Below are 19,740 nucleotides of genomic sequence, written 5' to 3' on the forward strand. Positions count from 1 at the left end.
CCCTCGTTTGAGACTGAAGCTGCACACACAATGAGATGCAGTTATTTTCCTCCTTGGTCACATTAAAAGTAAAGTTGCCTTTAGCAGTTAATTCACTGAGGAGCACAGGAAGAGCTTGCCAGATGTGCTTGACCTTTGCCAGCCTTGTACTCACACAGGACACTTTTTCAGTGTCTCAAGTCAGTGCCTCTCACAGTTGATAATTCTGCTGCTCATGCTCCACTGGTTTAGACTTGCAAGGCTCTTCCTCATTGCCTCAAGTAGGAAGGTGAATGAGCTTTTCCAGCTGACTTTCTTTTAATCTCATGCACTAGGGTTTGCACTCTTTCAGCTGTAACCTGCTTCTGGTTTTGGTTATTGACTGTAAACTGGGGAGGTGGGGACCTTCTGCTGTAGAATATTAATCCCGATGTTTCCGGGTGTGTCATGCCTGGCTTCGTCTAGCCCTTGCTGCTAGACCAAAGGCAGCAGCTGTGGCGTTTTACCCCAGAGATACCTTTGGCCAGCTGGATGCTGCAGCTGGGCACTCGCAACAAATCCAGGCAAAGTAGGAACTCAATTTACCTCTGGTGGAAAAGGTTCAGGCGATGGTGAAGAGAAAAGGAGCCGGTTCTATTGTAGAGTCTTAATCCAGAGTTTTATTTTAGGGTGGTAGACCTCTGAATGTGGTAACAGCTCGCAATAGGACCCTGGACCGCATGGTCTCATGCCCTTTTAAGCCCCCAGGACAGGGGGAGGGAAGGGACAGGTGAGGGCCAACCAGGTGTGAGGAGGGGAAGGCTCAAGGGATACAGACGCTTGGACAGGCCAATGCACCCAGACCTGAGGGGCATCTTTTGAACTTCTGCCAACCACACGACGCCCTTGCTGGAATGTTAAGATTGATGGACAGCTCTTAGGCAGGAGGGCAAAAGGGGGAGGGGGAAGGTTGGCACACCTGGGGGGGTTGGGATAGGTGAGACAGGAAATCACACTGCAACATTTTGCCACTCAGCAGCAGGGCTTTCACCCTGTTCTCACCTAGTACAGTTTGAAATTTGTATCCTGACTTCAGGAATGGTTTCCTTCAGAGGAGTTGATGCATTTGGCTGTTCCCTGCATACCATTGCCCTTTCTGAACAACAAAAATGAAGCTTGACTCTCCCAAAGGAGCTACTTCACTTGGAGGCAGCAGCAGCTGACACTATTTTAGGAGGGAGAAGGCAGCCTCGTGGTTGTATTATAGGTCAGAAAATCACTATTTACTTTCAGCTGAAAGTTGGGATATCTATTGCATTCATACCTGAATAAGAAGTTCAGGTTCTGAGTTTTGGCCATTTGCCAAATAGCAAAAATTAATTCAGTAAGAAAGCAGGAAAAAAAAAGGTGTTTTTGTTTTTCACCATGGTGTGAAATTCCCTTATTTCCTCTCACTGCCATTCTTTCTTGCCTCTTTTCCCCCAGATCTACAAATTTTCATATAGAAGCTTTCATAACTAGATCAAGTACTATTTTTCTAGTTGTACAGAGTGAAACAGTATAATCAAGTCAGCAGGATGAATTTCTCACTGGATCTCACTGATACTGTGATTCTGCTTGTAACTGTATGAATGACATAGAATTTTATTTTCTAGGGTGAAAACAAATCTGAATACTTTTTAGGATTAACACCCATAGGAGTTGTTGTCTACAAGAATAAAAAACAAGTAGGAAAGTATTTCTGGTATGTACTATTCAATTTTGCAGTCTGCACTAAAACAATAACAATGTTGTATGGATGTCTACAATTTGTGGTATCTATTTAAAAGTTTAATCATAGCAATATCAAAAAAATATACATAGAATTATTAATATTTCTTTGGATGATGCAGATTTTTAATTCTTTGATACTCCAGGTGATAGATCATCTTTACCATACTCATGCTGAAATGTTTATATATCACTAATTGTCTCCTGACATCTAGGGCATACCTGAAAAATAAATCTACCTGTGAATTTTTTTTTTGCCTTTGTATGCAAATGTATACAACTTTATATCTTACTACACATGAAATTAAAAGGTCATGAAGTTTGGTCTGTCTTTTTTTCTCAATATTACAGGCCTAGAATTACGAAAGTTCACTTCAAGGAAACACAGTTTGAACTTCGAGTCCTGGGAAAAGATGTAAGTTTTCATTTAGGCCTGAAAAGATCAAAAAAAAATTTTAGGTCTAATGAAGGTGGAAATTTAGTGTGTCTGTCGAAGTCTAATTGGTTTTATTGAAATTTACTGTATGAAACCAAATGTAGGTGAAGGGAACCTCACAAAGCTGTCAGGCACAAAACAGGGAGCCATCTTGTATAGCTTGAAACCCATTTGTCAGAGTTTATCATCACTTTGCACTTAGACCATTTGAGAGAAAGCAATGTTGGTTCCAGTGGGGCAAGGACAGCAGGTTGATAGGAAGAGAGGAGATTTTAGAGAGGAGGTTTTAAGATGCAGTAAGTAAAAAAAAAAAAAAAAAATTATCTCCTACAAAGCATGTGGAATAGGGAGAGGAGGAGACTGTTGAGAATGTAGGAAAAGATAATGGCATGCAATAAAAAACATAGTTGCAATCAGTTTGTGATTTTTGCTGTCTGGTTTTGCTGTCTGGTTTAGTTAAAAATTTAGTTAGACATGAAAGTTTATAGTTTCATAAGGACTGATAGTTAATAGTTTTAAATTGTACTAACCTGCTGGCAAAAATCCCCTTTACTGTTTATCTATGTATTTTTGTTCATCCTCGTAATGGTTGTCAGTCTCATCCATGGTTTTTCCATGAGGACATTTGTCTTGCTCCTGTTGTGGACAGCATTTCTGGTGTCTCTGCAGATGTCTTGGCAAATCTCTCTTTTGTTACTCCCAAGTGGCTTGTTTATATTTGGTGTGGTAATCTATGGGAATTTTATTTCTGAAGGTGTGTTTGTTGAAATAGGAGAGTTATTTAAAGGCTGGCGGAAGGTTGGGAAAACTTTTCACCATGTTTCATGTAAAGGGTGAGTGATAGTTCATGTACAAACAAGTCTGAGTTTGACTTGGAGTGAATTGCTTGGAAGTGAATGAAGTTGTAGCTTCTCTTTGATGCCACATTTCCACAGTTTTCTTTTAACCATATGGAATTGCAAAGGCTTAACATGCTAAGTAGAAAAACCTGGAAGGTTTTGGAAAAGTTGAGGCTGTGAATATTGACAGCTGGTGAACTCTTACCATTGTGATCATAAGGCAAACATTTTGACAGAACTTGGTAGTTTCAAGCCTTGACAGGTATTTCTAGGAATTGTTGGGTAGAACAGTAAGTACAGGGGTGTGTACCTTCACTAAATTTGCCTTTGCAACTAATACTAATCTGAAGTATTTCTACAGCACTTCATATCCTAACAAGAGCAGGAAAGGCCAAAATGGCATAGAGAAATCTTCTTTTTCCCTTTTTTACCAGTCTGGGGGTACTTTGAACAAAATTATATATTGGAATAAGCAGACAGCAACCTCAGTCTCTGGATTAAAGTTGTCATAACAATTTATGCTGTTCTACACAGAGGAGGAAAAGCTCATCAGTGTATTCATGTATGTTCCAATACTCCAAAAAATCTGTTTCACTAATTTATTTTATTCCTCTTGTGTTTTTTTTTTTTAATAAATGCTATCACTTTGTCCTCCCACATGACACATGAGTATATTACAGGAGAGTAAATATCCATCCTGCCTCCTGTAATATAATTTTACAGCCCAGGGAATTAATACTTTCCTTGTATCAGATGTGGTATACTAAGTCTGGAATGTCTGTTCCAGTTAGTTGTAGAGAGCTCCACAAGAGATTAAGGAGGAGTAAAAATAATGGGGGTTTTCCAATGTCTTTAAGTTGAACTATATGTCATAAAGTGAAGGAGCTAACACCATGTAACAGAGCAGATTATTTCTGGGTGAACTGAGTGTTTTTCTTTTCCATATGTTGTAAAAACTCTCTGCAGAGTGGGTTTTATCCGTGTTTCCACACACACCAGCTCCCCTTATTCACACTGACTGTCACCTTTCACTGCACATAAAGAGGAAACTGTGAGTGCCTTTAGTACCAGCAAAGCTCTTCCCCTGGATAGAGTTACTTGTGGTAACTTCTTTGTTGTTGCTTGCTGAGATTGGTGTGACATTTTTGCAACCATGCCGGAAGAATCTGTGTATTTCTGACTAGGTGGGTGGAAATGGACATCTTATCTTCTTGACAGATGACAGTCTAAGTGTACAAGTCCATGCCTTCAGACTACCTAAACCTCGCTATTGTCTGTGTGAGCCAAACCTATGGCTGTTCATTTTCTTGTTTACATTGCTTCACTTTTAATAAACTTGATGCTTACTGAGCAGAACATGCTATTGCTTAGTGTCCTACAATAAAGTAAGCTGCTTTGCCTTTTCTGTTTTGTAGTGTAACCTCTTGTACTTCTTCATATCTCTTCCATGAGAATAATTCCCATATATTTAGCTGCCTCATATTTTTTTTCCTGCACACCTGTTGCTGTTGTTTACAAGCATGACCATCAGTACTTTGGTTCTATCTTTCACTACTTTGCTTGTATTATATATTTTCTCCCTTAGGTCATTGCTGTTGCCCCCTCATAAACAAAATATTGCCTTTCATATTTGGCCATCCATGGACATGTGAGACTGAAGCTCTTTTTCAGTGGTGTTAATAATCAGTGTTTAATTGTCCCCCTGTGTGAATCCATGCTGTGAATTCTGAGCTATAAAGGCGTTAGGTCCTCCCTGGCACCTCTAAGCATCAGCATGAAATGAGGAACCCTTCCCCTGCAAAGGCTTCACATGTTCACATTCCCTAAACATGACATAAAATGGCCAAGAATTTTTGAAGATTAAAGAAGTTTATTTCTTAGAAAACTGAGAAATTCATCTACTGTGCCTGTGCACAGTTCCTGGCAGCATGTCTGTGGAGCAACCTTACTGGAAACAATTCAGTAACACAGGTGGCTGCCAAAGCCCTCCCCTCTCCACCAGCAAAACAGAGCTTGGTCACAATGGATGCTCTGTGTGGAAGTGAGTAGTGTAAGGGGTGCCCAGCATACCTCCTGTGATTCCCCATGTGAGGAGCACAGCCTGCTTCCTAGATTTCTCTGTCAACTAGGGACATGAAAGGAAACAGAGAAAAACATGCTGTGATAGACTGTGTAGGCTGGGAATGTAAATGCGATAATAGGCAGGAGTGAGAGATGAAGAGTTTTTTTGCCTGTAGGTACCAAGTACTTTTGTGCTGTTCCCTGCACTCTGGTGCTGTTTGGTGTAACTGAGCCTTTTACTTCAGTTGCTCTGTGTCTGAACATGCACGTGAATGATTTCACTCCTTAGCAGGGTTTATGCAAAACTTCTGTTCTTACTTTTCCTGTTTCACAAAACAGAAAGAATTCAATGTGCAAAACACTGGCTTTCATAATTTTTCCTGTAAGAGAAAGGCCTTTTTGAATTCTGAAATTTTTATTTCAAGAGATCTTGGAATTTGGGTATTTTTGAGTCAAAACAATCTCTCAATCTGTGCAGTTAAAGATTATTTCCACATTTTTGTGTGTTCCTCTGCAGTCTTCCATATTCAGATGAATTCACAAGGTGAAATTGGTAATGACTCTTTAGGAGCAGCACCAACCACTGATGCAAGTCCAAAGTACATAATCGTCCCCATTTTGTGTGGCTGAAACTTGTATAAACACAAATTTTTTTTTGTTATTTAAATAGTCCAGAAAACACTGTAAATATACTTTATCTTTTTAATCTGCTTCTCATAAGTGTCATTAGTCTGAAAAATAATTATGTTAATAAGGTGGTTCAGCTGTACCCCTTCTTTTCCTATCAAATGCTGTATTCTGTCTTGAGTTACAAATTCCAGCTAGGAACTTCTAATTTGATTTATAGTTCCTGCAGCTTCTTGGGAAGATTGAACAGGATTTGAAGTTATGTTACTCTCACTCTTAAGTCAAATTTATTGTATGTGTAGTTTCCAGACAAAAATAGCGGTATGATTTTTCTTATTGATTTAGGAATTGCAAATGACTTTTGCATCATTTGCATTTGCACCCACTTAGCTCCGAGTGATAATAAAGGGTGGAGGTGAACAAGCCCAGTGATATTCATATATCATATTAAAGAGTTTTGGCTTGTTTTGGTTGCTTGGGGGTTTTCCTGTCTTTTCTTAATTGCTTTTTGAGCCATCATAGAAGGACTGTACAATTGGTTCAAGGCCTGCATATAATTAAATTCACTGACACTAAGGTGATACTGTCAGCTTTCTTTCTTTCTAATTCTTCCTTAGTGTTTTTGAATTGCTGTAATTGCTGTAAAGCTGAGATATGTTTGTTTCAATGTTGACATGCAACTGGCACAGCTTTTTCAATTTTAATTGCCTACTTGGTATCATTTTCCTAAAGACTGACCTTGTGTAACAAGTAATAGTACATTGTTTGTTACATAAGCTGTGATTTGTCTGCATATGTCTATATATAAAGACAGAATACTTCCTATTGGAATTTAGAGCTGATGGTACCCAGGTATGTGCCTAAGAATAATTATTCTGGCAAAGAATAATGTTCTGAAGCAGTAGCTTCAGTGTTAATAATTCTGTTACATGTGCAGGTGTAGTATGTGTATGTGCAAGTGTGTCCTCTAACAGGGCAAGATCCCTCCTTGTGTAGCATTAGCACTCACTGTGACTGGGAGGAGTGGTGTGTGTGATGGTATGGCTCCTAATGTGGTTTTGGAATTTTCTTCTTCATTTTCTGAGCCTGCATTGTTGGGAGCCCATAAATGTCTTGTAAATTAAGGTAGAGAAAGCCTGCTCTGCATCGGTGATTCTCGAATCATTTTTGCTCTGTGGGCAGGGTCAGTTCTCCCTGCAATGGGTGTAAATCTGCTGACAATGGCCTCTTATTCTGGGAGTAATCCATGAGCTCCAAGAACAAGGGATATTCTGGCCCTCAGAGAGAAGAGCTATCATTTTAAGCGTGTGTCTTCTCTTCCAGGTCGAGCTGAGCTTGCCCGGCTGAGGAGCTGAGCTAGGTGGGCACAAAGCATCTCTGAGCCTGAAAGCTGTGTAATCAGGCTGGCGAGACAAAGCAAGCAGGAAGCTGTTTGCCAAGCACTCCTGAACTTTTGTACTAGTTCCAGAGGTGTTCTGTGCTTAGACAGAGCAATGACCCCTCTGACCTGTCTCCTTTGAAGGGTTTTGTAATACGCTTTTAATCTTCCACCTGAGAGGTGTGGGTATTAGGGTGCAGCACTGTTCCAGTTCCCAGCTCTCTAGTGGAGGCCTTAGAGGCCCTGCCAGATCAGTCTTCTGGCTGCTCGGGGAGCCAGCATAAAACAGGGAAGGGCTTCAGTGTCCATCTGTGTATAAGTCTGTAGTGTAGACAAGCTATCTGCATCCACTGCGCTAGTCTCTCTCTCCTCCTCTGGTTAAAAATGGTGGTGAGGTACTAGCAGTATGAGCTGTAGCATGTTTTGGAGACTGCAGAACAAGTTTTCAAAGCACCTTAAAGGAGAGGGATATGTAATGTTCGTCCTCACATTTTTTGACAAAGGGTGTGTGCCTTGTCAGGGCTAGGAGAAGGCAGTCCCACAGCTTGGTTATTGCTGCAAGGGTCCTTTTGCAGCCTCTGGTCCCATCCTCCTGCCCCTCTCTTGCTCCTGCAAGTCACAGATGGGATTGAAAATAACCATACAAAAATAAGTGGTTTTCTACTTGTTTGATCAGCAAAATGGGCTTCCTGAAAGAACAGACAAACACCAAAATGGTTCAAAGGAGAGAGATCTCCAGAGAGTGCAGAAGCTGGGACTGCTCTGGAAGAAGTTCATGATTTACAGTGCCTCAACTTTAGTACACTGGGCACTCTGAAAACAGCAGGATGAGTAGCCAGGAGAAGCTTGTGTTGCACCAAAGAGCACTGAATGACTTTGGAAGTGTAATTTCCTATAAATAATTAGTAAAATTACAATAGGTCTTTGTTTCTATTGGTTCAGATATATGAGAATTATAAGCAAAACACCCAGCTAACACTAACTACCTGTAGGAAATTGCTATGTTCAAAATGCTAAAAATGTTGTCTTTTATTGGGAACAAAAGGTCATGGTCTTAACAGAAAAGGCCATCCTTTCTTTACCAATATAAAAAATTTCATTCTCTTGGGAGAAATGTTAATCCAGAAAGGTATTGATGTTCTCAGTACTGATAACTTTTTATATAGGCATCTATAAATTGTCTCTATAAACTACTCTTACAAGCCTTAAATAGTCCTAAAACAAATATGGAGGAAGTCCTAAACCTGGCTGTGCTGTAAGCAGTGTCATACTGGACTTGGTTGCAGTAAGTTACAGAATAATTCCCAGATAACTGAGAAATGGTGAAAGAATTGTGAATTGTTTCCCCTTTTAATGGGGTTGAGTATTTTAGGCTTTTTTTTTCTCTATCTAGCACAATTTTGCCTCTCAATAGCACAATTTAATTGTGCTATTGAGTTATAGCAAGCATCAGTTTTGAGGCCATAGTTTTCAGACATATGGTTTTCCTTCAAATTTAAATAAATAAATAAATAAGACTGCGTGTGTTATCAGAAGACTTGTTGGTCTGTCCTATGACTTTTAGGCAATTGTTTCATTTTCCAGATCTGAATTCCCGAAAGTTTTGGTAAATTGGATCTATAGAGTTATTATCCTCCTCTCACCTCCCCCCCACCAGCCCTTCTATTTTTTACCCTCCCTGAGTGCCACTGATTGCTGAATACTAAGTTTAGATGTTTCAGCATCATCAACATTTTTCTTACCAGCTAGGGTGAACTTTCTTCTGCCTTAGAAAATAATGCCTTCATATGATGGAATCAGTAATTTTTGCTGGTCAGATCTTTCTATGAAATGGCAGTATAACTATATGGTCCCTCTTACTGTCACTTACTGATTTTAATGTGTTTTCCTGCTGTTTGTTCTGTGTATGGGAAAGTTCTAAAATTGCAACTTAAAGAAGACAAAATGGATGAATAGAGCTTTTTTCCTTAACAGGAATAGAACTTTTCCCCCAACTTTTTCCCACTGTCATTGAATGCTAGTGGTATTCAAATTGGTCTAACAGTAAGATAAGGCAGAAACACCTTATTTTAAAAAGTCTCTTCAAAGAAAAAAAAAATCATACCTGTCTTCTCTTTGCCTCTCCCTTCCCACATACCAGAAACACCTTCCTTTGAGATTATGTAATTAAATACATTTAAGTGCAACAGAGGATTCTTTGCGTAAAAGTAGGAGTAAACAAAGAAGGAGCAAGATCCTGCATATTAAAAGTGAGTCATTGAGTTATTTCCTAACAGAAGCTAAACTGATTCATCATATTGCATCAAGTTTGTAATACTACAATGCAGTTTGATATTATCCTTTTGAAGATGAGTTGTATGGGTTTATATGAAATCATATGAGATGACAGTCTAATATAGAAATTGTAATTTAAATCAAGTAATGAAATCCAAAGCTACTTTTCTGCTATGTGCAAAGTAAGCAAACACAAAGCACCACTTTATATGTTTTCTTTACAAGTTTTACAATGTAAAATGCATTATGATTTTTCAGTGGGTAGACTCTTGTTTCTAGCCATCAGAGAAGAAAGAGCAATGTTGTTACTCTAGAAGAGTCCATGATAAATTGATTTTTCTCCTTGACTGTTTTCAAGATTTTTCAGGAAGCCTTTACTTTTCATGAATTAAAATTATTTTGTCTATAAGTTAAACCACTTGTGAATCCTGCAGAGAGATGATGATCCCTATCAAACCTGAGGAACTTTGGGAATATATTTATTGGACCTATCTATTTCTATTTTATGCATATTTATATATATATATGCTTATATTTATGTACTACAAAGTAATTTTATGAGATACACAGCAGTATCAGATGAATCCTAGGTTTCAACATTCTTGGTGGTCATTGTCTTACTGTACTGCCTGTATTATTTTCTCTTGCCATGGAGATTAAAAATGTGCTTTTGATGGAAGACCAGAGAATTATTTTAATTCCTTGCCTGTTCCATGGCACTGTTCCAACCAGACATTTAACTAAAATAAGGCAAGGGAGAAAATAAGCTCATGTATAATGTTTTTTGGTTGTTTTTCTTTTTTTGGTCAGGGAATGAAATCTCTATTATTCTGACCACAGGTGCAAAATTTTGTTGTTTTGCTGTTATTTGTTTCAAGGTGAAGGAAAAGCTACTTGAGGAGGTAATTTGTGGTTTTGTGAGGCTGCTTGACAGCTGTTAATGGGGATATAACTGGATTTTTGTTATCGGTGAAATTTTGAATTCTACAGAACATAGAGAATTAATTCACAGTTTGTAAGGTGCTTGCAGATAATAATAAACAACAATAAATCAGGAGAGGGAGAAACTTGCCTGAGCTTTTTACTTGTGTATGCATGGCACTGGGGAAGTGTAGGTAACGCAGGGCCATAGATTGTTCAAAATCAGCTGCTGAAGGTGGTGTGAATCACACCTCCTTTGTAACTCACACCTTGCTAAAACAGTTTGAGACTCAGTTTTGTTACAGGGGGTGTCATGCCATGCTGAGCTCTCACACTGACATCACTGGGATTGCTCATTCTTCGTGCAAATCACAGCTGAAACACCAAGTGCTTGAGTTCACCAAGTGAATAATAGATAGAAGGGTATTTTTTTGTGAACACATCTGAGTGTTTAGCTTGTTGAAAACCAGCACTGTGATGTGTCTGTTGCTTCTCCTTTTCTGTTGGAAGTATTTCATAGTTTGTATGTGTCCCACTTCTCTTTTCTCTGCCAGTTTCCAGAGTTTGGCTTTTAAGCTTGGTATATGCTTTTGTTCCGGCTGTTGTTGTCTTCCTTAAGAGATTTTAAGTTGGGTTTTAAGACTTTCAACTTTTTCTCAGCATTTTGAATTATTCAGAAGTTAGCTTTCTTTAAAAAAGAAACTTCTTTCCTTCTTCAGTATTCTTTTCCCCTCAGGTTTACCTTGGCCTGTTTTGTGTGTTTCCTCTGTCATTGCTTCATAATAGTTTATAACAGATCATGAGCTCCTTTCTTTCTTTCATTTATTCTTGCCTTTTTTTATACTGTTAACCAGAATATTTTTGATTGACATCTGAGCTGCCATTTTAGAAAACATCAGAAACATAATTTTTAAAAAAAAAACAACTTGTATTTTATTAGGAAAACTTGTGGTTTTTTTAGGAAAGAAGATGTGTATGAACAAAGGAACATAAGTGTTTCAATAATCTCTTTTCTCTATTTTTCAAAAAGAAAAACAATTTTAAATGAAGAATTCTACAGAATTATAGAACTTGCTTTTCTTTGTGCTGATTTCTTTTCTTGCATGGACTGACATGCAATGGCTGGTTCTTGTGTTCAGTAAATGAGATTCACTCCAATGGCAGGATCCCCCATAAGAACATTAATTTGTTTTGTTTTGTCTTTAGTGCAATGAAACTTCCTTCTTTTTTGAAGCACGTAACAAGGTCACATGCAAACATCTCTGGAAATGTTGCGTAGAGCATCATACATTTTTCAGGTGAGTGATGCAGAAGTTAGGTTGTGTTTTCCATAGGGCCACTACACTGAGTGGGAGCCTTGTTGTACCTGCAGAGTGGTGCAACAAAGGCTTGCTGCCTGGAAACGTATTTGTGCTCTTGGTTATAGAATGCTTTTAAAAGCCAAAACCTTTTCTTACAGTGATGTGAAACAATGTTTTTAAAATTTGGTAATTTGGTGGTTTCTTTTATCTTAGCACTCTTTTCTAAACAGTACTTGAGGTTGTGTAGAGTAGACTTTATCAGAAAGATGGAAGGATTTAAGTTGCCAAATAGATTTGGATGTATTTGATCATCAGATTTTCTGTAGCAGCATTGGCTTGAGGGAGGCCTTTGGAATTCAGACATTACTATTTTCTACCATGCACAGAAATATATATATATATTTTAATAGAAATTCATTGAATTTCCATAACATTTTGCTTACTTACTGAGGTGTATAAAATCTTCTCAGTACTGCACATCTCAAAGCGCTCGCAAAAAACACCAAGAGAAATGTGCTGAGGTGCGTAACTGGGAATTGGTGGATGGAATCCTCCGGGCTGCCTTTAGCAGTGCTGTAAATGAGTGAATTGAGAATCCCTCCTGCAGTCTCACTACTGTGTCAGGGTGGATTTGCCTTCTCCCAAAATTAGGTGAAAGGCTGCTGGTGCCAGCAATTTACACTTGACTCTGAAATAAAGAGGTGTGTAGTCAAAATAGGGGGGACAAACAGGTGTCTTTGGGAGACTCTCAACCCCATAAGAATCTGTCCAGTGGTAGGGATGAAGAAGAACTTGCAGAAAAAATAATATTTTTTTTGAGCCCAAATTTGTATTGTTTTTTCTTGACTTGGGAAGGAGACTATAATTCAGAACTATCTTTGCAACTTACTCTGTTATTTTATTTTTCAAACTACACAGGGTGCCAGAGAATGAATCAAACTCTCTGTCAAGAAAAGTCAGCAAGTTTGGATCCATAGGTTATAAACATCGGTACAGGTGAATTTGTTTGATTGTTTAAAACTTCAATTCATTCCTTCTTCATTCCTTTTCTCCTCTTTCCTTCCAGTGAAAGAAAACCACCACCCAGAATATGACCCAGCAGAGTTCTGAAGATGAAAGATGAATCAGGGCCATTTTAACAGACTGTCTTTGGGAGCTTGAAAATTTTGGGACAAATGTTTCTTCTTCAGATCCCCAGAATGGGTTGAGGCTTGCTATAGTCTGTATTCAAAGTGGGAGCAGCTTTGACAATTCTCTAAATCATTATCTCCTTATAAGTCCTGATGTTTATGTCCTAAAGAGGTTTTCCTGACAGCTGGGGAATACCAAAATGAGTGTCTATCTTCTCTGACTTGAATAGGTGACAATATCAGATGAATGTTCAAGGCTCTAAACTTTGAAAGATGCTGTAACTTGAAATTAAGGATGGATAAGGAGCACTGTTTCCACTATCATGCAAGAATTAAGTGGATCATAATCATCAGTAATCATCAGTAATAGTTGATAATCATTTGTTAGGCAGATCTTTGTCATTCTGCCTTTTTCCTAATGCAGATTGAGTTATCCCACTCTCTATCATGATCTAGATTCTCCTTGCTGAGGACAACAGGGCAATGATTGTCCTGCCTTTTTTGTTTGTAGTGGATCCTGGCCTGCATTACCACATCTGGGATAATGGGTAGGAGCTCACTGATTCCTGCCAGAGTACTGCAGATGAGTTTTTTCAGTTGGATCACTTCAGCAGATTGGAGCAGGGCACTGGTCCTGGGGAGGAGAAAGCTTTGTACTGGCAAGAACTTTTCAATCAATTAAAAAAAACATGCCATAAAGCAGTTAACTGTGTTTGAGCTATGGCTCTTGGTGGTGCAGTTCAATTCATCTTCCTGTTTTAATAAATGTCATGGGTGATAAGTGATCAGGCATGCCACGTTGGGATGATGGTCATAACTGACAATTTTGGTTGTCTTCCCTTTTTGTCTTTGGTCCCCCACTGTATCATCAAAAGCAGTGATAGTGTTATGTGTCTGTACACATCATTAGCTCAGAGCAGAAGCCATAATCCCATTGTTTCTCTGGGTAAGTGGGGGGACCGTAATATTTTCATTTGTCTTGTGGTATTGTGTTTTTAATGTTGTTCTGTTTTGTTTGTTTGTTTGTTTTTGGTTTTCTTGGTCTTTCTTTTTTTTTTTTTTTGCTAAATCTTTTAGAGATGTCTCATTGTGTGTCAGACAGTTTTCAGGAAGGCAATTTTTTTGTCTTAAGATCAGATGCTTTGGAGATGGAGGTGCTTAGTGGGGGTGGAAAGTCCTATTCCCAGATGTTTGTTAAAATTGCTTCTGGAATTTGCAGTACTATCATGGTTGCCAACCTTAAAAGTTGAGCAGATGAGTTTTCTGGCTAACTTGGGAGCATGCTATAAACTAACTACATAAACAAAAAAAAATTACATCAGTACTGTGATGTAGGATTAGGATTTGAGATTTTTTTTGTCCTTCAATTCTTTTATAATTTTGAAAACATTGAAATTCTGCAGTGCTGAATATCTATGAAGGGCTACTGGTGAAAATATTTCATGGAGTCTATTCACATAATTCAGAAAATCTACATAAGTAACTCCTGTGTAGTTGCTTAGTACTTTCTAGTACAATCATTTTACTTCACAATGATCAAACTTCAGGTGTTAAGGAATTAATAGTGACAATTACTTCTCTTGTGTAATAAGTTTCCAGGAACAAATACAGAGTTTTGGGGAGGAATATGAATTTTAGATTTCTGTTATGACCACAATATTCTGTTTAGTCACACTGAGAAGAATATTAAAATGAGTATAAAAGAATTAATTTAAACTTAATAATTTACTTCAATGGTGCAGTGAAGGAAAACCTTACTGTAAACAAGAATCAAGACTTTTACTCAATTTGTTGTCATCTGGGACTGTGCTAGTGAGAGTCCTTTATTACAGTTTGTTTTGCAGTCTTTCAGGTTGTCATTCCACATGCCAGAGGAGTAGCCCCTGACTGACTGGAACTGAACAATATTAAATATGTGTAAACAATATTAAACATGTTTTCCTGGGAGGAAACTTGCAGAAAAAGGTCAGGAAGAAATAATATTACTTAAGAAAGTCGTATGTTAGAATATTCTAGGTTAGAAAAGGTCATGCTATCTTAAGCTATTCCTAAAAAAAGCATTTTGTTTTAGTGGCATATCTCCACTTGGAAATGCCAAATATAGGAGTGGTTGGCACAATCTGTTGATGATTTTGCCAGTGACTGATTCAAAACAAAATTCGGGTTAGTGCCACTCAACAGAAGAACCAGAAGTGGGATGACAAGTTAACAGCATGTTTTTTTTTCAGTCTAAGGATCCTGTTGGATAACTTTCCCAAGTATTTTCTCATGATTTTATTATGTTTTGAAGTGGAAAAACATCTCTGCGAATGACCAGAGACCCTTCTGTACAGCTTCCACGGCCTGACCAGAGCATTGAAAGAAGTCGCAGTAAGACTTACCCCAAAAGAGCACAACAGACAGGTAGGTCCTTCTCTACTGACCTTGGGGCAGATGTCTTCTTTTTTTGGTTCATTTTGTCATCATGAGGTGACTCAGAACTGCTGCAGTGTCCTTGAGGTTCTCTCAGAATGGATTCTGTGTTTTGCTTTCAGTCAGTATTTATATCTAAGGTTAACAGGATATGAAACTGCCAGCTTTCCAGATAAAAGAAAAGAGTTGCTGTGGATTAATGAGGATAAGCCCCCATGTGTGTAGATCTAATGTAAAGGTTGAAAGGGAAGTTTGAAAACAGGCAGTGTGAACATGTTTCTTTCCTCTAGAGACCTGTCTCTTGCAAACGAATTTTATACATTTGTCTCTTGGTTAGTAGCCCATTGTTCGGCCTGTCTGACCCAGGGTGTCACTTTTTGCACCCTCTTCCCATTTCAAGGACAGTATCCCTTTATTTTGATATTAAGTGGAACAGAAGTTAGTGCCATGAAATTTTAACATGCTTCAGATGTGTGAGCTGGAAATCTGTTCTGCATGTGGAGGCTGTCATGGCAAGCTGGAAGATTTCACAGGTGTTAGAGGAGATAGGATTAAGGATCACAGAATTCATACCCTAGATAATGGATGTTTCCAGAAATTTAGTAATAGAGATGTCAAGCTCCAGGTCTATATATGATTACATGGGTATTGCTTAGCTTCATCTATGACAAGAAGGCAGACACACTTGAGTCAAACTTGTGCCTGGAGTAAAGCGTGTGTGTGTGTGTGTTTTCTGTTTGAGAAAAAACTTGTCTGGGCTTTAAAATGTAAATAGTATCTCTCTTTTATTGTCGTTCAATATGCCACTATAGATTTTGAGAACCTATTTTTAAAAAGAGAGCAGATATATACCTCTGGAAACCTCCAGTGGTTATCCTGAATGTATTCTTTTGATTTAGTAACAGAACTGGTGCACTTTTAGAAACAAAACACTGCCTTTTAGCTGTGGTGGCTCTTGAAATGTAACATAATTAAAAGCGTAGCCTTGGAAAATAGAGGCAGTTTACAACATTTTGAAAAATTTTATTTTATTTAGTGTAAAAAGAGAGGAATTGCTTTGCTTTCTGATTCTGATATGTTTCATTGTGTGTGCAGTTTTAAGTGGATGTCTGAGAGGACAAGTAGCTAATGACCCTTGAACCTAATGACTTAAACTTTTTGTTCAGCTGGAGTGTCCTGTTCTTAGAGCAGCAGTTCAAGCCAAACAGTATTTCCTACCTCATTAGTCCCTGGTTCTGTTTCAGGAAATTTGTGTGGCTATTTGTCAGCTAAAATTCAGCTCTTGGTTTAAAATAATGTTTGCCTTAGCCCAGGCAGAGAAGGTCAGTCTGTGTTGCTGCGAGGCTGTGCATGTGTTTGTGTTTGTTCATTTTGTTTTCAGTCTCTTTGGCTGGAAATATGACGAAAAACTGAAACTTTTCTGTACCCTCTTCTGCTGATGTAATTGGAATCAGAATTCTCTGGGCAACATGTGTTTGCTATTTTGATGTATTTAAACACTTTCTCCCACTTTAAAATAAAATGTCTGCTTTTCACTATTTTACTTACATGTAGTTGTGTAATCTCTATCATCCATCTGTTTTCTTTTCAAATTCAGCTTAATTGATATGTTCCAAATGTGCAGTCATATCATTGGGACAAATGTATTAACTTAGATTATATTAATGTTAAGTTAACTTGTTTAATTTCCAGCTCAAAATATGGGCTGAGGGAAGAGAGCTATGTCTTTCAAATGCCATCTTGCCCTATGAATAAACATATTTTCTCCTTTTTTAAAAAATTTTGTCTTTGCTATTCACAGTGATAAACATTGAATACTCTTCCTCCATTTAAACAGGATTTCAGAAGAAAAATGAAGGCTAATGCTGCTTCTCCTTGCTGTGTCAGGCAACATATGATAGTCTATTGCATTAAATAAATCTGCCTCTTTTTACCTAAAGTTGTTTTTAGATGTAACATGGTCCATTTCACTCAATGAATCAAGACTATTTGGCATATTTTACCCATCGTTTACTTAAATACATTATCCCAATGTAGATTTAATTTTGTAGACTATTTTTAATCTTGCAAATTTACCTGGTGCTCTAATAAGTTTTACAGGTTATGTAAAAGTTTCCCTGACTAAAATATTTGAGAAAATTATATTACATTTCTTCTTAAAATAAATACTCCTTTTGTGTAGTGACATTATGCAGATGGTCGTCATTGATGGCTAGTCCTTTGTTCTTCATTTTCTGTTTGTAATAGAGTATATTAAGGCTAAATATTACTTGTCCAACATTTTAAACAGGGTTATTTCAGTTAACATGTATTATATCATAAGGTTTTTTCAGTCAAATACACCTTTAATTAGGATCTAGCTAGATGAAGTCTTATAATTTAATTTTTTTGGGTGAAAGTCGGGTTTCCATTTACCTCCCCAAATCCAACAACAGCTCACAAATAGCTTGGATGAAATAACTTCCTTTCACCTTTTCTGAGTTCAGCATCTTTCCTCATCTGCTTCTTTCCCTTTTATCTTTTCTTAAGACTGCAAAGTGAAATGTATTAAAGGGCTTCATTTTTGCACTCACTACAATTAGCCATTTTGATTTTTTTAGTATTTTTTTAAGCTGTTGGTACCAGTGATGGGACCAGCCACAGCAGTGGCTTTGGGGACAGTTAGAACTCAGTGCATGACTGCAGCATATAATACTGGCATTGCCTCCATCAGATAAGTGTCTATGAAGTGCTAAATCCTCTAACATCTGACATCTAAATAAAACCCTTCCCCTCGTTGCATCTTTTTGTGTACATGTTCTGGTGTTATAAACATAGTATGTGCTTTTTATATATTTTTTCTGTCACCTGAAGGTAGAGGTTAGTTATCTCTAGCAGAGCTGAGCAATAATGTTTCTTTGTCTCATTGGTCCACTAAAGTACCCTGAAGTCCTTAGGACTGCATGCACTTGGTGAACTCTGGGTTAAGAGCTGGAGCAGGTGCCAGCCAAGACAATGATAGAAAATATTATTTCTGTTTTCAGTAAAAATATTTGTGGTTTAACATCAAGATTGAAGGAGATGATATTGTCAATAGAGAGAAACTATTTTTTGTGTATACAAGCCACTGCTGTAGATTGCTTCCCCTGACAGGATGAACAGTGCAGACCTTTTGGCTTTATCATGGCAGAATATTTTCTTAGAATACAGATTGCAGTGGTTTAAAATGTAGTAACCTCTATTTTGTCACTTGTTTGATACATTTCATATTTCAGTTGTTCTAGGGCTAGTGCGAAAATCATATCAGGAGACTTTAATGGCTATGATTTTACATTAGATCTAGACTGTGTTTTTACAGTAGCCCATAGGGGTTTTTTTGCTACATGTTTAGGCTGGTATTCAAGTTGGTGTTCATTTAAAGAGTTTTTTTGTTTTGTTCTGTCAAGTCTTGTGAGTGAGATAAGACTAACTTCATTCATTTGCTTGTTTTTCCCCTTTCATGTGAGTGAGAATTACAGTTGCATTTTGCTCTACTTGCAAATAATAAACTTAAACATGGAATAGGATCTCTTGCTGTTCTGTCTTACTGTCTTAAGGCCTGACTGATAATGTTCAGCATTCACCACATACAGTGAAAATGTTCATTATTCTTTTGGCTGAGTGCTGAACATGAAAAGCTCCTTGGGAACATCCTCTCAGGACAAACATTGATGTGACCAGACCTGTTGCTGTGATTCTGAGTTTATTCAGAGGTGGAAAACACGTTGCTTAGGGTTTGTTGTTGTTTGGTAGCTGAGGACTTGGTTTGTCCCTGCCTTTGCACGTGGGGTAGTTGTATAAACAAGTGTAAAATAAGTGTTTAGAAGCCAGGTGGAGAACTGGGTGTGGGTATTACAATTACAGTACTGTCAATTCCCTAAGCAATCACATTTTGCCACAGATGCCTCTCACTGCCCTACTGGTAGCTGTGGTAGAGCTGTTGGTCTGGCCCAGTTAAAGTATTTTCCCAGAGAATTGTAAGATTGGATTTGAAAGTTAGATTTTTGAGAGAATGGATCTTGGGGTGATTTTAACTGTTTCCTAATTTATGTACTTAGAGCTTTGTACTTTAAAATTTACTTAAAATCCAATGTTTGGTAAAAGGATGGGTGTGACTGCTTCCGCATTTCAGTCATGGGGCGTGAGATGAACAAACTCTTGAGGCTACGGTCTTAGAAACTAATAAGAAAAACAGCCCTTATCACAGAGTAGGCTGTACTGGTGTAGACATATGAAAGTCCATTCATTTTTGTAGGCTCACAGGAGCCCAGGGTGCAATGCTCTTACTGCATGTTTTCCATTTGGTCGCACTATCTGCTGCTCTCATGACTCGGTTTAAACACAAACACTGCTTCCAGATAATGTCAGTTAAGTGGCTTTACCTGATAAGAAACAGGCAGGACAAGCTAACTAACTTGCCAGGCTGATATGGTTTTGGACACTTGAGTTTTTAAAAATGTAATAGTTGGCTTGAATTGAATGGACAAATCAGTGTCAATATAGCTGTAAAAGGGAATTAAGTGTGTGCATTCACTTCATTGGAAAAGTTCAGTGCAGTGCACTCAATCCTGAGAGTACCTTTTCCAGCCAAATGTAAACAACCAGGGAAACTGGC

General features: G+C 38.0%; 1 protein-coding gene across 3 annotated transcripts in view; it reads left to right on the plus strand.

The window, feature by feature from the left end:
• The window catches only part of EPB41L4A (erythrocyte membrane protein band 4.1 like 4A), a 118,691-nt gene that overhangs the window by 66,113 nt on the left and 32,838 nt on the right, over window positions 1–19,740 (plus strand). For 2 of the 3 annotated variants that reach the window (XM_071448556.1, XM_071448555.1), the window contains exons 8-12: window positions 1,614–1,702; window positions 2,080–2,143; window positions 11,471–11,562; window positions 12,484–12,561; window positions 14,986–15,098. In XM_071448556.1, coding sequence (XP_071304657.1) covers window positions 1,614–1,702; window positions 2,080–2,143; window positions 11,471–11,562; window positions 12,484–12,561; window positions 14,986–15,098 — 436 coding nt within the window. The remainder of the gene's footprint in view (window positions 1–1,613; window positions 1,703–2,079; window positions 2,144–11,470; window positions 11,563–12,483; window positions 12,562–14,985; window positions 15,099–19,740) is intronic. The other variant, XM_071448557.1, reaches the window with a different exon arrangement.

This window comes from Agelaius tricolor, unplaced genomic scaffold, assembly GCF_023055355.1.
Source record: "Agelaius tricolor isolate 1412-34295 unplaced genomic scaffold, bAgeTri1.0.p SCAF_27, whole genome shotgun sequence".
In the NCBI taxonomy this organism is placed as follows: Eukaryota; Metazoa; Chordata; class Aves; order Passeriformes; family Icteridae; genus Agelaius; species Agelaius tricolor.